This window comes from Microcebus murinus, chromosome 21, assembly GCF_040939455.1.
Source record: "Microcebus murinus isolate Inina chromosome 21, M.murinus_Inina_mat1.0, whole genome shotgun sequence".
Taxonomy (NCBI): Eukaryota; Metazoa; Chordata; class Mammalia; order Primates; family Cheirogaleidae; genus Microcebus; species Microcebus murinus.
The window spans coordinates 34805903-34818437 of record NC_134124.1 but is presented as its reverse complement, the minus strand read 5'-3'; the positions used below and the strand labels follow the sequence as shown (position 1 = coordinate 34818437).

General features: G+C 51.3%; 1 protein-coding gene across 1 annotated transcript in view; it reads left to right on the top strand.

Moving 5' to 3' along the window:
• The window catches only part of STK10 (serine/threonine kinase 10), a 127604-nt gene extending 115815 nt beyond the window's left edge, over positions 1–11789 (top strand). The window contains exons 18-19 of the mRNA XM_012765489.2: positions 1942–2055; positions 9291–11789. Of these exons, the coding sequence (XP_012620943.1) occupies positions 1942–2055; positions 9291–9431 (255 nt within the window). The 3' untranslated portion in view covers positions 9432–11789. The remainder of the gene's footprint in view (positions 1–1941; positions 2056–9290) is intronic.
• Positions 11790–12535: the final 746 nt, after the last annotated feature.

Here is a 12535-nt window from a genome sequence, read left to right as displayed (position 1 = left end):
GGATTGGGGTGAGGATTGCGTGCGACGGGAGCTGGCTCTGCCTTGCCCAGGGCCTTGCCCTGCCGCTGGGGCTCTCTGTCACCACGGTGTTCAGGGGAAAGGTGTCCGGGTGTTGCCAAGCCTGTTGGTGACCATTTTCCCGTGGAGATCCCTGCCTCCAAGATCCCTGGCTCCTGGGTCTCCCGTGCCGAGGGTCCCAGCCCCGGAGCTGGCCCTCACAGCCCCCTTGTGGGGATGGGCTGACTCGAACCTCTGAGGACCTCGGACACTGCTCAGCTGTCGGACCCACCTGGCAGTTCCTAGGGAGGCAGGGCGTGGAGGGAACGTCACAGCGCCGATGCCACCGTGCGGATTCCCGCCAAGGCCCTCGCCTTCTGCATGTGTCCTCCCGCCCCGCCCTGCGTAAAGCGCGGGCACGGCTCCTGGCAGGACGCCGTGCTGCTGTGGGCATCATTTCTAACTAAACCAATTTCTCAACTCCCAGAATCCTTAGCTGGAAACCCAAAGTGCAAATCCCCTGAGGGGTTCTGCTTTTCCAGCCCAGTGGGGTCGTGGGGTCCGGATAAAGCCACTTCCCCTGCTTTATGGCTCCTTATGACAAGACTGATCAAGGAATCAACAGGGACTTGTCACTTCTGCCTACAGGACAGAATTACATTTTGTAAAGCAAATAACTTACCTCAGAGAGAGAACAGGGAGTGTGGGCGAGTCTTGGCCGTGTCCACAGCCCTGGTCCCTGAGGAAATTAGCTGTGACGGAGGAAGTCATATCTGAACAGTTTCCGTAAACATGCGTGCATACAGCTTATCTTAGCGTGGGCTGCCGTGACAAAACACCGTGGCGGCTTAAACAACAGAAAGTTCTTCCTCCTAGCTCTGGAGACCAAAGTCCGCGGTCAGGGTGCCAGCACAGCGGGGTTCTGGTGGGGCTGTCCTCCTGGATCGCAGGCGGCTGCCTTCTTGTGGCACCAACCCCGTCATGGAAAGCCCACCCTCATGACCTCACCGAAACCTAATTATCTCCCAAAGGGCCCATCTCCAAATACCATCGCAGTGGGGGTTAGGGCTTCAACATGAGTTTTGGGGGATACGATTCAGCCTGTCAAAACAGATGTTTAACACGTGTTATGTATAATAGTGAAAATAAGAAGCAACCTAAGTGGCCAGAAATAGAGGTATGTTTAAGGAGATTTTTTAGAAGTACGAGGGCTGTCTGGAAAATATCCAGCCTTTGTGTCCAGGTGCCATTGTACCCGTGTCTGGATACTTTCCACACAGGCCCCGTATATACCGTGGGATATTCTGTAGGCATTAAACAATTATGAAAAACATTCCTTCTCTGTAGAAATTACATTATAATGTTCAGTGGGGTGGGGGAGTAGGTTTCAGAGTTGTGTATACAGAGTGAGCTAAACAACATATGGGACAGGGCCTGACAGGAAACACGTCGGAATGTTCGTGGGGGTTGCCTCTGTGTGGTGGGATTATGGCACATGCTGTGTTTATTGTTAATGGTTTCATTGTTTTGTTAAAATGATATATGTTCTCTTTGAAAAATTCAAACAAGAATGCAAACAAAATTCAAAAGCACAAAGAAGAAAGTTGTAAAATTACTGCAAAGCCCACTAAAATAATGTATGTTCTCTTTGAAAAATCCAAACAAAATTCAAAAGCACAAAGAAGAAAGTTGCAAAATTACCGCAAATCCCACCACATAGTTAATAAGGACTAGTAACGTCCATGTTCTGGGATATTCCTCTAGGCCCGTTTGGTGCGCGTGTATTACATGCCGAGTCTTGTGTGAACAGGGTTTCTGGTCCGGGAGAAGGAGCGATGAGCAAATGCTGCTGGCGCCCTCATGGCTACAGGCATGAGAGGGTCTCAGCCTTCAGTGCCTCCGCCTTCTGGTATTCTCACCTGTTCCGTCTGGAATTTATTCCAGAATGAGAAGTGTCACCTCTTGGTAGAGCACGAGACCCAGAAGCTGAAGGCCCTGGACGAGAGCCACAACCAGAGCCTGAAGGAATGGCGGGACAAGCTTCGGCCGCGCAAGAAGGTGACCGTGTCTGGGGGTCTGCAGCGGTGGGCTCAGCGGTGGGCTCTGCTCCATGCCGTGTCACACACGTCTGCTCACGGCATCTGAGGGCTTCTTATTTTGGTGACCTCTTGCTTTGTGGCATCCTTTGAATGCATCTGCACCTGAGAGGGAGGGGAACTTCCTAACCCTTTATGGCTGAATGCTCTGTAGCTTCCACCTCTGGGCTGGCAGCCTGCTTGCTGCACTGGTCCAGACGCCTTGTTTAGCTCCCTCTCGCGACTGAAGGGCTCCCGCCACATGGTATCCGCGGAGGACACTGCAGTGAGTAGGACTCAGCCGTGCTGGCAGGCCAGAAGCCCGGCCTGCGAGGATTTTCTCTTAGAGGAAGTTACTCTGAGAAGCCAGAACCAGCACCAGCTAGACGACTTTCCCGTTAGTTTTCTATTGCTGTGTGACAGATTGCCACGCCCTTAGCAGCTTAAACCAGCACCCATTCGCCGTGTCCTAGCGACGCAGTGCGGGGCTCTGGGGGGCTGGACTGGGCTCGCTGCTCGGGGCTCACCAGGCTGCAGTCAGAGTGTTGGCTGGGCTGGGCTCTTATCTGGAGATTCCAGGAAAGAATCACTTCTGAGCTCATTCAGCTTTTGATAGAATCCAGTTCCTGGTGGCTGTCAGCCAGGGGCTGCTTTCTGTTCTAGAGGCCACTTGCATTCCTTGTCACGTGGCCCCCTCCGCCTCCGTATAGCAAGCATGCATTGTGACCTTCTCAAGCTTTGAATCTCCCTGACGTCCCCGTCTGCTACCAGCTGCAGGAAACTCTTTTGAAAAGGCCCATGGGATTAGAATAGGCTCATGGGACAGTCTCCCTCCTTACAAGGAGTGACATCGTATTCATGGCTTCCACCCATGCTCAAGTGAGGGGGGAGAATTCTACAGAAGTGAGTCACAGGGGGTCATTCTTGAATTCTGCCTGCCATACTTTCACGTTCCAAATGCACGCCCTCCCTCAGTCCTGCACCACTCCCTGCTGCCCTGTCTCTCTCTTCTCTACCAGGCATCTCGGGTAGTCCACACCCCTGTTCCAGCTTCTTCACCTCATATTTATTTCTCAGCCCGATGCAGCTGTTCCTGGCAAGGTTGGTGACAGCATCCTGGTGGCCAAGTCCCATGGACGTGACTTATTGGCCTTGACCAGGATCCTTGTGGCAGCCAACACTGTCAGTCACTCCCTGCCTCTGCTGTCTTGCCCTCCTGAGCCTGCTCTCTGCTGGGTTTCTTCTTTGACGTTGGCCCCTCTGCAGCATCCTGCCTGGCCCGTCTGTTGATTTCTGACCCCAGAGCTCTGTCCCTATCCCTCTGTCTGATCTGAACCCTCTCCCTGCCTTAGCTCATTCACTTCCATGGCTCCTTCCACAACCCCCAAGCCATGCCCCTAAAATTTCATCCTCCTGCCCAGACCACCCTCCTGTGCAGCATGTTCAAACTGTCCCCTGGATTCCTCCACCCAGAGGTCTGCTGGCCCCTCAAGTGTCACGTCCCAAACACAGCCCACTGTTTTCCCCCGCAAACTCATCCTCCCGTCTCCCATGCCGTGGTGAGTAGCACCTCCCCTTTCCTGGATGCCCAAGCAGCCAACCTGAGTGACATCGCCCCTCCTTCCCCACCCTCTCGCCATCTCATGTTGGCCACTCAGCTCTGTCCATTGCCCTCCTCGGTGCTGCTCCTTTCCCCTGACAAGGTTCATTGTTACCCCCCACGCTCCCCGGCTTTACCCGAATTTCTTTCCAAGTGGGCTCCTCACACCTGCGGTTGCTGCACCTCCCAAAGTCACCTTGCTCCATGGTCCTCTGGCACCCAACCTTGCTAACCCTCCAGCCCCGTGATTCTCAAACTTTTTGGCTTCAGGACCTGTTTGTTAAAAGTTATTAAGAACCCCAAGGAGTTTTGTTGATGGGAATTATATTTATGGAAATTTACTATTTTAGAAATTTTAGCTAAGAATTTAGAAAATCCTTATTAATCACTTACAGATAACAATAAAATACTTACTATGGGTTTACCTAAATAACACATTTTGATGAAAAATGACTCCATTTTCCAAACTAAATTAGTGAAAAGATCAGCATTGTTTTCCATTTGGCAAATCTATTTAAAGTTTGGTTAAAAGAAGACAGCTGGCTTTTCATATCTCTTTTGGCATTTATTCTGTTGCGATATATTATTTTGGTTGATCTGACCAAAGTCAGATGAAGAAAATCTGACTTCACACAGATATGTATTTGGAAAAGGAAGTAATATTTTAATAGTCTTTTCAGATAATTATGAATATTCTTCTTCGATAATGCACCAAAGCTCAACAAGTAGTAGTTTCTTAGATGCTACTTGTAGTGTGGAACCTGCACCCATCTCGGTGAACTTTTCATTCTCTGTTGCCGTAAAATCAACTGATCTGTCTGTGCTTTCAATGGAACTTCCCCTCAGCAGTAACCTTGTACCATCACACACTGTTTGTTTAGGAAATCTTGGTTCACTGAGTTGACACATTTCATTATACAATATAAAAAAAATAAAATCTGGCTCCATGTGGTGGTTTAAGCCTTAATCCTAGCACTCTAGGAGGCCGAGGCAGGAGAATTGCTTGAGGCCAGGAGTTGGAGACCAGCCTGAGTAAGAGTGAGACCCTGTCTCTACAAAAAATAGAAAAATTAGCTGGGCATGGTGGCACAAACCTGTAATCCCAGCTACTCGGGAGGCTGAGGCAGGAGGATCACTTGAGCCCAGGAGTTTGAGATTGCAGTGAGCTATGATGACACCACTGCACTCTAGCCCGGGTGACAGAGCGAGACCCTGTCTCAAAAGTAAAAAAAAAAAAAGAATACCCATGCAGTTTGGTGCTGTTGTCTGAATTTGCCCTTAAGCTCCAGAAGTTTTACCCACCTTTTGTACCATTAGTGCAGATATCAAAACAGTGAAAAGGGCATATTATTAATATATCTTAGTGTTAGGAAGCTAGACCTTGCTGACCCTCCCCCACCCTGCAAAAGAGTTTTTGACCACCGAGGGGTCCAGAGACCACAGTTTGAGAACCACTGCTTTTGCCTTCTCTCCTGTGAGTCTCACCCCCCTCCCCCAGCCCTGAACAGATTTTAGTACCCAAATAGATCTCCATACCATATGCGCTTCCCTCGTTCCCTGCTGGGCCTTTGCCCAGGCCGTTCCCTCTGCCAGGAATGCTGTACCCACCAGCCTTTGCTTGGCCAACTTCTGTTTGTCTTCGGTGCTCAGCCACCTCCTCCACCTAGGCTGTGTGGGAGTCTCTTCTTTGCTCCAACCCCTCCCTGTCCCGGCCCCACCATGGCACTTATCACACGGTACTGCCGTTGTGTGCCATCTTAGCTTGCCCGTCCATTCATTTGTTCCCTCGCTGCTGTACTCACGTAACACATATCCCTGGAGCACGTGCCAAGTGCTCCAGACTGTTTGAGCACTGGAGATACTGCACTGAACAAAAGGGACAAGTGTCTGCCCTCAGGGAGTGACCTGCCAGGGAAGGGCCCAGAAGCGGGGCGGGAACAGCAGGAGGATTGCGGTGGGGGCTGCTTCCCGCCGTGCGGCAGGAAGGCCATGAGGGAGGGGCCGTGCGGCATCGGGGGAAGCACCCTTGGCACTGGGAAGAGCAACTGCAGCGGCCCGAGGCGAGAGTACGCCTGCCACTTGAGGGGCCACACGGAGGCCCTGTGGCTGGAGAGAGTGGTGGCGACTGTGGGGACGGCAGGAGGTGAAGCCCGAGGGCAGTGGGGGCCTGTGTAAGTGTGGCCTTAACGCCGTGTGAGACGGCAGCCACTGGAGGGTTCTGAGCAGAGGATGACATGATCTGACTCATGTCTTGAAAGAGATCCCCTAGGGGCCAAGGGTGGAAGGAGAGACCAGCAGGGAAACTATTGTGATGATCCTGGTGAGAAATGACGGTGGCTTGGACTAGAGTGGTATCAGGGAGGTGGGGAGAATGCATGCGTCTCCCCTCTAGATGGTACTCTAGAAGTTCTTGCTGGGTCCAGCTTTGGGATCTTGGGCAAGCCATCTTACCTCTCTGAGCCTGTATTAGTCAATATTCTCCAGGGAAACTGAACCAGTAGAATAGGGGTGAGGGTGGGGGTGGGGAGGAGAGCGAGAAAGAAAGAGAGAGGTATTTATTTTAAGGAGTTGGCTTGCATGATTGTGGGGGCTGGCAAGTCCAAAATATGCGGGACAGGCCAGCCGGCTGCAGGCACAGGGAGGAGTTGATGTTGAGTCTAGAGGCAGAATTCTTCCTTCCTTCTTTCCTCTTAAGGCCCCACTGATTGATTGGATGAGGCCCAAGATCATTTGCTTTATTCACAGTTTACTGATTTAAATGTTAATCACATCTGAAAAATACCTTCAGAGTGACATCTAAACTGGTGTTTGACCAAACAGCTGAGTACTGTGGCCTTACTTAAAATCAACCATCACAGGGCCTCCTACCACAGGCTGTCAGCACCGTGCAGTGTCATGCCCAAAGTCACCTGCATGGTACAGGCCAAGGACATGCTTATTTCCCTCCATTCCCCTACACTCTCGGAGGAGAAAGATGCCCTAGTTCCCCCTCGTGTCCCCGTGTCCTGACGTCCTGAGGTTTTTCCTGCTGTCACACATCAGCTCTGCTTGCTGTAACTGTGATCTGGACAGGAGCCAGCTGCCCACCTCAGCTAAGTAGTGGCCTTGGAAGTCCTTGAACTGAGGCTCCCTCCCCGCGCTAATGGAGCTGCTGGCTGGAAGCTGGCCAGGGCCCTAGACCTTCCTGTTAACAAGCCCATGCTCATCAGTTTCTGCAGCCGTGGCCTGCTGGGACTGTTGATACTTGAACTCAAATCAATAATGCCCCTGCTGACATAGGCTGATTCCGGACTCAGGAAATAAACGTTCACCTGGTTCTTTTACTTGGGGGTTCTATACCCTTGGCACATTCTGAGACAGTCTGATAATGATTATATTGCCTCTAGCAGTGGCCTCATATCTCAGATTGCTTCATGGAGGCCCTGAGCTCGGGGGAAGCACCACGAGTATGTGGTTGCTTCAGACTTTTTATTTCGAGAAAGTACCGAATATCTGATAGGTCAATAAAGTGTTGCTTGGGTCATTGTTAACACAAGATGAGGCCTCAAACAAGTCATGTCTTCCCTCTTGAACCTTGGTTTTTTTGACTGTAAAATGTAGATACTATTTCTTTCCTTAAAGCAGGTGTTAGCAAACTACTGTCTATGGACCAAATCTGGCCCACCAGCTGTATTTATAAGTAAGGGCTTATTGGAACACTGCCATGCTTGTTCATTTCATACTGTCTGTGGATGAGTTTGCACTGCAACGGCAGTTGAGCAGTTGCAACAGAGGCCGTATGGCCTGCAAAGCCGAAAATGTTTACGATTGGTCATATAACAGAAAAGCGATTGCTGACTCCAGCCTCACAAGGTTTTACGGAGGAACATGTGCGGTAGGTAGGAGTAGAACAGTGTATAAGAGCACAGGCTTTGGAGACAGGTGGGATAAAGTCCTAACTCTCCTGTTACTAGCTGTGAGACCTTGGGCAAGTTACTAAACCACTCTGTGCTCAAAAAGTAGGAGCTGTTATTATTATTATTATTTTTTTTTTTTTGAGACAGAGTCTCACTTTGTTGCCCTGGCTACAGTGAGTGCCGTGGTGTCAGCCTAGCTCACAGCAACCTCAAATTCCTGGGCTAAAGCAATCCTCCTGCCTCAGCCTCCCGAGTAGCTGGGACTACAAGCATGCGCCACCATGCCCGGCTGATTTTTTCTATATATATTAGTTGGCCAATTAATTTCTTTCTATTTATAGTAGAGATCGGGTCTCGCTCAGGCTGGTTTCGAACTCCCAACCTCGAGCAATCCGCCCGCCTCAGCCTCCCAGAGTGCTAGGATTACAGGCGTGAGCCACCACGCCCGGCCTGTTTGTTATTATTAAATTGGTATTCCTAGAACAGAGGTCACAAACTGATAACTATGGGCCGGAACTGGCTTACAGCCATGGTATGTTTGGCCAACATAATGATTTAAATTTTTTTTTTAAGTGTCGACTTTTTTTTTTTTTTTTTTTGAGACAGAGTCTGGCTTTGTTGTCCAGGCTAGAGTGAGTGCCATGGCGTCAGCCTAGCTCACAGCAACCTCAAACTCCTGGGCTCCAGTGATCCTTCTGCCTCAGCCTCCCGAGTAGCTGGGACTACAGGCATGCGCCACCATGCCCGGCTAATTTTATATATATATATCAGTTGGCCAATTAATTTCTTTCTATTTATAGTAGAGGCAGGGTCTCGCTCTTTCTCAGGCTGGTTTTGAACTCCTGACCTTGAGCAATCCACCCACCTAGGCCTCCCAGAGAGCTAGGATTACAGGCGTGAGCCACCACGCCCGGCCAAAGTGTCGACTTTTAAGTATAAGGAGATTGTATATAAAAATCTTGATTTCCAGTTTCTTGATCCAGTTTCTTTTGAAAACCCAGGAGCTCTGGGAACATCTGTCAGGCCCATGTTCTTTCTACTACACTTTGCTTCCTTTCCTAATCAAATGCTTATTGTTGGAGAGCCCCTAAGAAATTTTTCTGGTAGGATCAAATATATCTAGATGAACTTGCTTGTGCCCAAGGGGAGCTCCCACAGTGCTTGTCACCTAGAGCTCCCCTCCGAGTCACCGAAATGCTTGTGCAGTACAGAGACCTCTGGTCCCAGCACGCATCTCTAGGGTGGGAACCTCAGGAAGTGGGTGAAGCCACATGTCTTTCGGAAAAGAAGAAACTCCCTGGGTGGCTTCTGCAGGACAGCGCCCTGGTACAGAACCACTGCGGGACGCTGACGTCTCCGCTCCCCTGGCTGTTAAATCTCTCTCCGTCTTCTACCACGGGTTTTTCTCGAATCATTTGGCTGTTTTCCTGGCAGGAGATTTGCACCTGCTCCCTCCCTGCCCCATCTAGGTTGGCATTTCCCAAACTGTATCCTTGGCTCGCAGGGCACTCTTGAGTGGAGGTGACAGGCGGAAGGTAGAGGTGGTACTTACCTTTGGGGGGCAGCTCTAGGAGAGGAAAGACTGAAGACCTAGTTACCCAAGCACTGAGGCCTGGGAGGGAACTTCCCAGAGAAGGCCATGTCGGTGGGGATCCTGTCTTTGGGAGACCTGCGTGTGGCCTGCGGACTGACCAAGCGCCATCTGCCCTCTCCCCACCCCAGGCTCTGGAAGAGGATCTGAACCAGAAGAAGCGGGAGCAGGAGATGTTCTTCAAGCTGAACGAGGAAGCGGAGTGCCCGAACCCCACCACCCCAAGCAAGGCCACCAAGTTCTTCCCCTACAGCTCTACGGATGCTTCGTAACAGCTGCCCAGCGCTGTCGCTGGCAGCTTGGCGCCTCCGGGGCCCTCTCATTCTCTGTGAACAAGTAACTCAGGACCCTCCTTCTCTCCTGCTTCTGTGCCAGCTCAAATCCAGCCCCTTGCCCTGTGCTGCCCCCGCTGTGCCCGACAGACCCGCCCCTTTGTTCCCGACTTCCCGCTTGCTGTGGACAGCGAGGTGGGCTCCTGTCGCAGGCCCCTGTTGTGTGTTCTCAGTTAGCGCCAGATCCCTTCAGGCTGTGAGTGATTTGGGCTGTGGGTGGGGTCAGGGTCCAAGAGGGATGGGTGTCCTGTGGCCTTGAGGCCCTCCTGTTTGTTTGCCAAAACACCAGTTTCGCTGTCTGTGGGCACGAAGTTCTGCTGATGAAGTCACCATGGGCTTGTGCATATGGTGACCCTTAGTGGCTTTTCAGCCATCCCCTGCAGCGTCAGATAAGAGTCAAGGCCACTCACAGCCCTTTCAGTTCCCAGTGACACCCTGCCTGCAGCCGGCTGCTCGGGGAGTGTCCTCATCTCTCCTGTCCCCGTGATTCGCTTTTCATTTAAGATGAGGCATGTCTACATGGGGGGAGGGGACAAGGGAAAGAGGGAGCCTGAAATGCTCATTCTGCTGGTCTTGGGGGTTCCATATTGTCCCACGTCCCCTCCCTGAACACGCTTGCACAAACACGGCTCAGCCCCGGCCCTACCCAGGCTCGCCTCTGGCTGGGCCCTTGTGCCCAGGTGGGCTGGGACACGCTCGCCGCCTGAGCCCGCACCGCCGAGCGTGTTAGGTGGAGCAGTTGGTGTGGAACATGCTGGGTGTTGGCACCAGAGGCACCGAGAAGCACAGGCTGTACTGCCAGCCTGCGATTCGTGCTGGCCCCCACGCGGGAGCCCGAGCTCAGGGATTAACTCCTCGACACACGACACTCGCAACCAGGCTGCTCCCGTCCCGCGCGTGCCCTCCCCGACTGCAGGTGCGCCGGGAACGCTCTTCCCCTCGGCCCTGGGCCCTCCCTGTCCGGGGGTCCCGCCTTACGTTTCAGAGTAAGGCTGGCAGTCGCTTGGACTTCTCTTCAGGAAAAAAAAGCATCAGGGAGGAACGGAATGCTTCCTGTCCCCAGAATGTGGCGGGAGCAAAGAGTCCGTGCCTCAGATGGACTCTGGGGCCTTCAGGGTCTCGGTGGGTCTCATCCCCCAGATGCCGAGTGTGTACAACCCAATAAAAGCAAATGCTCCAACCAGGATGCGGGTTTATTTACAAGGAAAACCTTTTTCCATCTTGATTTCTAACTGCTCCATTGAAACAGATAGAAAATGTGTGGCTTCTTCAGGAAGATACCTGCTTTTAAAAGAACACAGACCTGATGATGACTTTGAGGAATCATATGGGTTGTCGAGTCTGGGTCCTGTTTTGCTGGTGAGAGAGTGGCTGAGACACCCTGGGAGAACTTTCCTTCACTCTAAACGTTAAGGTTCTACACTTTGTCTTTCTAAAGCAATTCCCTAAACGTTTTCTTGGCACTGGTTGTAACTGGATGCTTGGGAAGGGAGGGGCAGCCATTCAACAGGGAAAGGGGACTTGGGGTTCCCAAATCTTGCATTTGCACTGAGGATGCCCTTGGAGCCGGGGAAGGCAGGCTCTCAGGTTAGTGTGCATGCAGCTTGCCTGCTTCAGTATTTCACCCAGACAGGACGTTTCTCAGGTCTCGGCACAAATGAGACAAGCTAAAGATCGGTCTCCTTTTATTCTCTTTGGTGCACAGGTGCCGGGTAAACATGAGCTAGCAGCGGCGTAGCTACAGAGCCCAGACGCAGCGCTTCCAGGCAGGCCGGCCGGGCTGCTTTGGGCTTTGTTTACGGCATTTCCATTTGTAGCCGCCGGTGTGAGAATGAGCATTAGGTGACATGCCAGTTTCATGGTTCAGGTGAAAGCCTTTGATCATTCCCTTTTTGGCTTGTCATTCATATTGTCCTTGTCCTTCAAGGAGTGGCTGCATCCCTACTTAGTGATGCCCAGGTCCAATGGCTCCCCTGTGCTTTTCGGAATGGGGTCTGGCAGGGTCTCCTAGCCTCACGACTGAGCCAGCGCACAAAGCTCATCTCTCAGGAGGCCCACACAGTATTCCTCGTCCCCTGTGCTAACGTTTTCTGTGTAAGGGACAGACGGGACTGTTTCTCCTTCTCAGTATGTTTTTAGCAGAGTAAATATAACTAACTTATGTTTTCCCTTTATGAAGGATAAAAGTTATTTTTATGTAGTTTCCAAACTTTATATACGATTTTTGTAAAATGTTCTCTGCAAAGTTAACAGCAAGAATGTAAATATGCCTCTAATAAAATAACAAGATCATTTGCATTTTGGGTTGTTCTTTTGAATTCGGGTGAGAAAGCAGGGCCCATTCACCCATGTTTGCCCAGCAAGAAAGGCTTCCTCTTGTGAGCACACAGGTGCCTCCCCGGCCGCACGGCAGGTCAGACTTTGGGGTTTCCGCTCTGAAAGAAGTTCCGCTTGGCTGAGAGAGCGTGTGCACGTGTTCTCTACAGACATCCGATATTCTCATTTAACTACAAATGTTCATTGACCCCCCAGGATTTTCACATGTTAATGCATTGAATCCTTTCAACAACCCGGGAGGAGGACATCGTCATTCCCACTTCATAGATGACGAAGTGGACACTGGGCAAGGGGAAAGGTCAGGCCAAATCTCACAGCCCTGGCAGCTGATGCCTGTGGGATCCCAGCTGAGACCTCCCGCCAGGCGTGTCTGCACCACACCTGCTCGCACCCAGCCGCCCCTGCACTGCTCGAGTCACGAGACGCTGAGCCACTAGCCATGTTTGCCCTGTTTAAAAGAATTTGTCTGCCGCGCCTCTGAAACTCTATTCAGACTTTCTTAACCTGGGGTCCAGGGACCTTCCCTCCAAGGGACCTATGGGTAGAATTCAGGGCATCTTTGCACTTGCATGGCAAAAGATTTGGTCTTTAGTTTTACTGACCTCTAACTGAAATTAAGCATTTCCTTTCCTGATGGATGTAGGCAACACACTCTAATAGTCAGTACTGTGACTGTGTCACCCGTAGAAACCAAAGGTATTTCATAT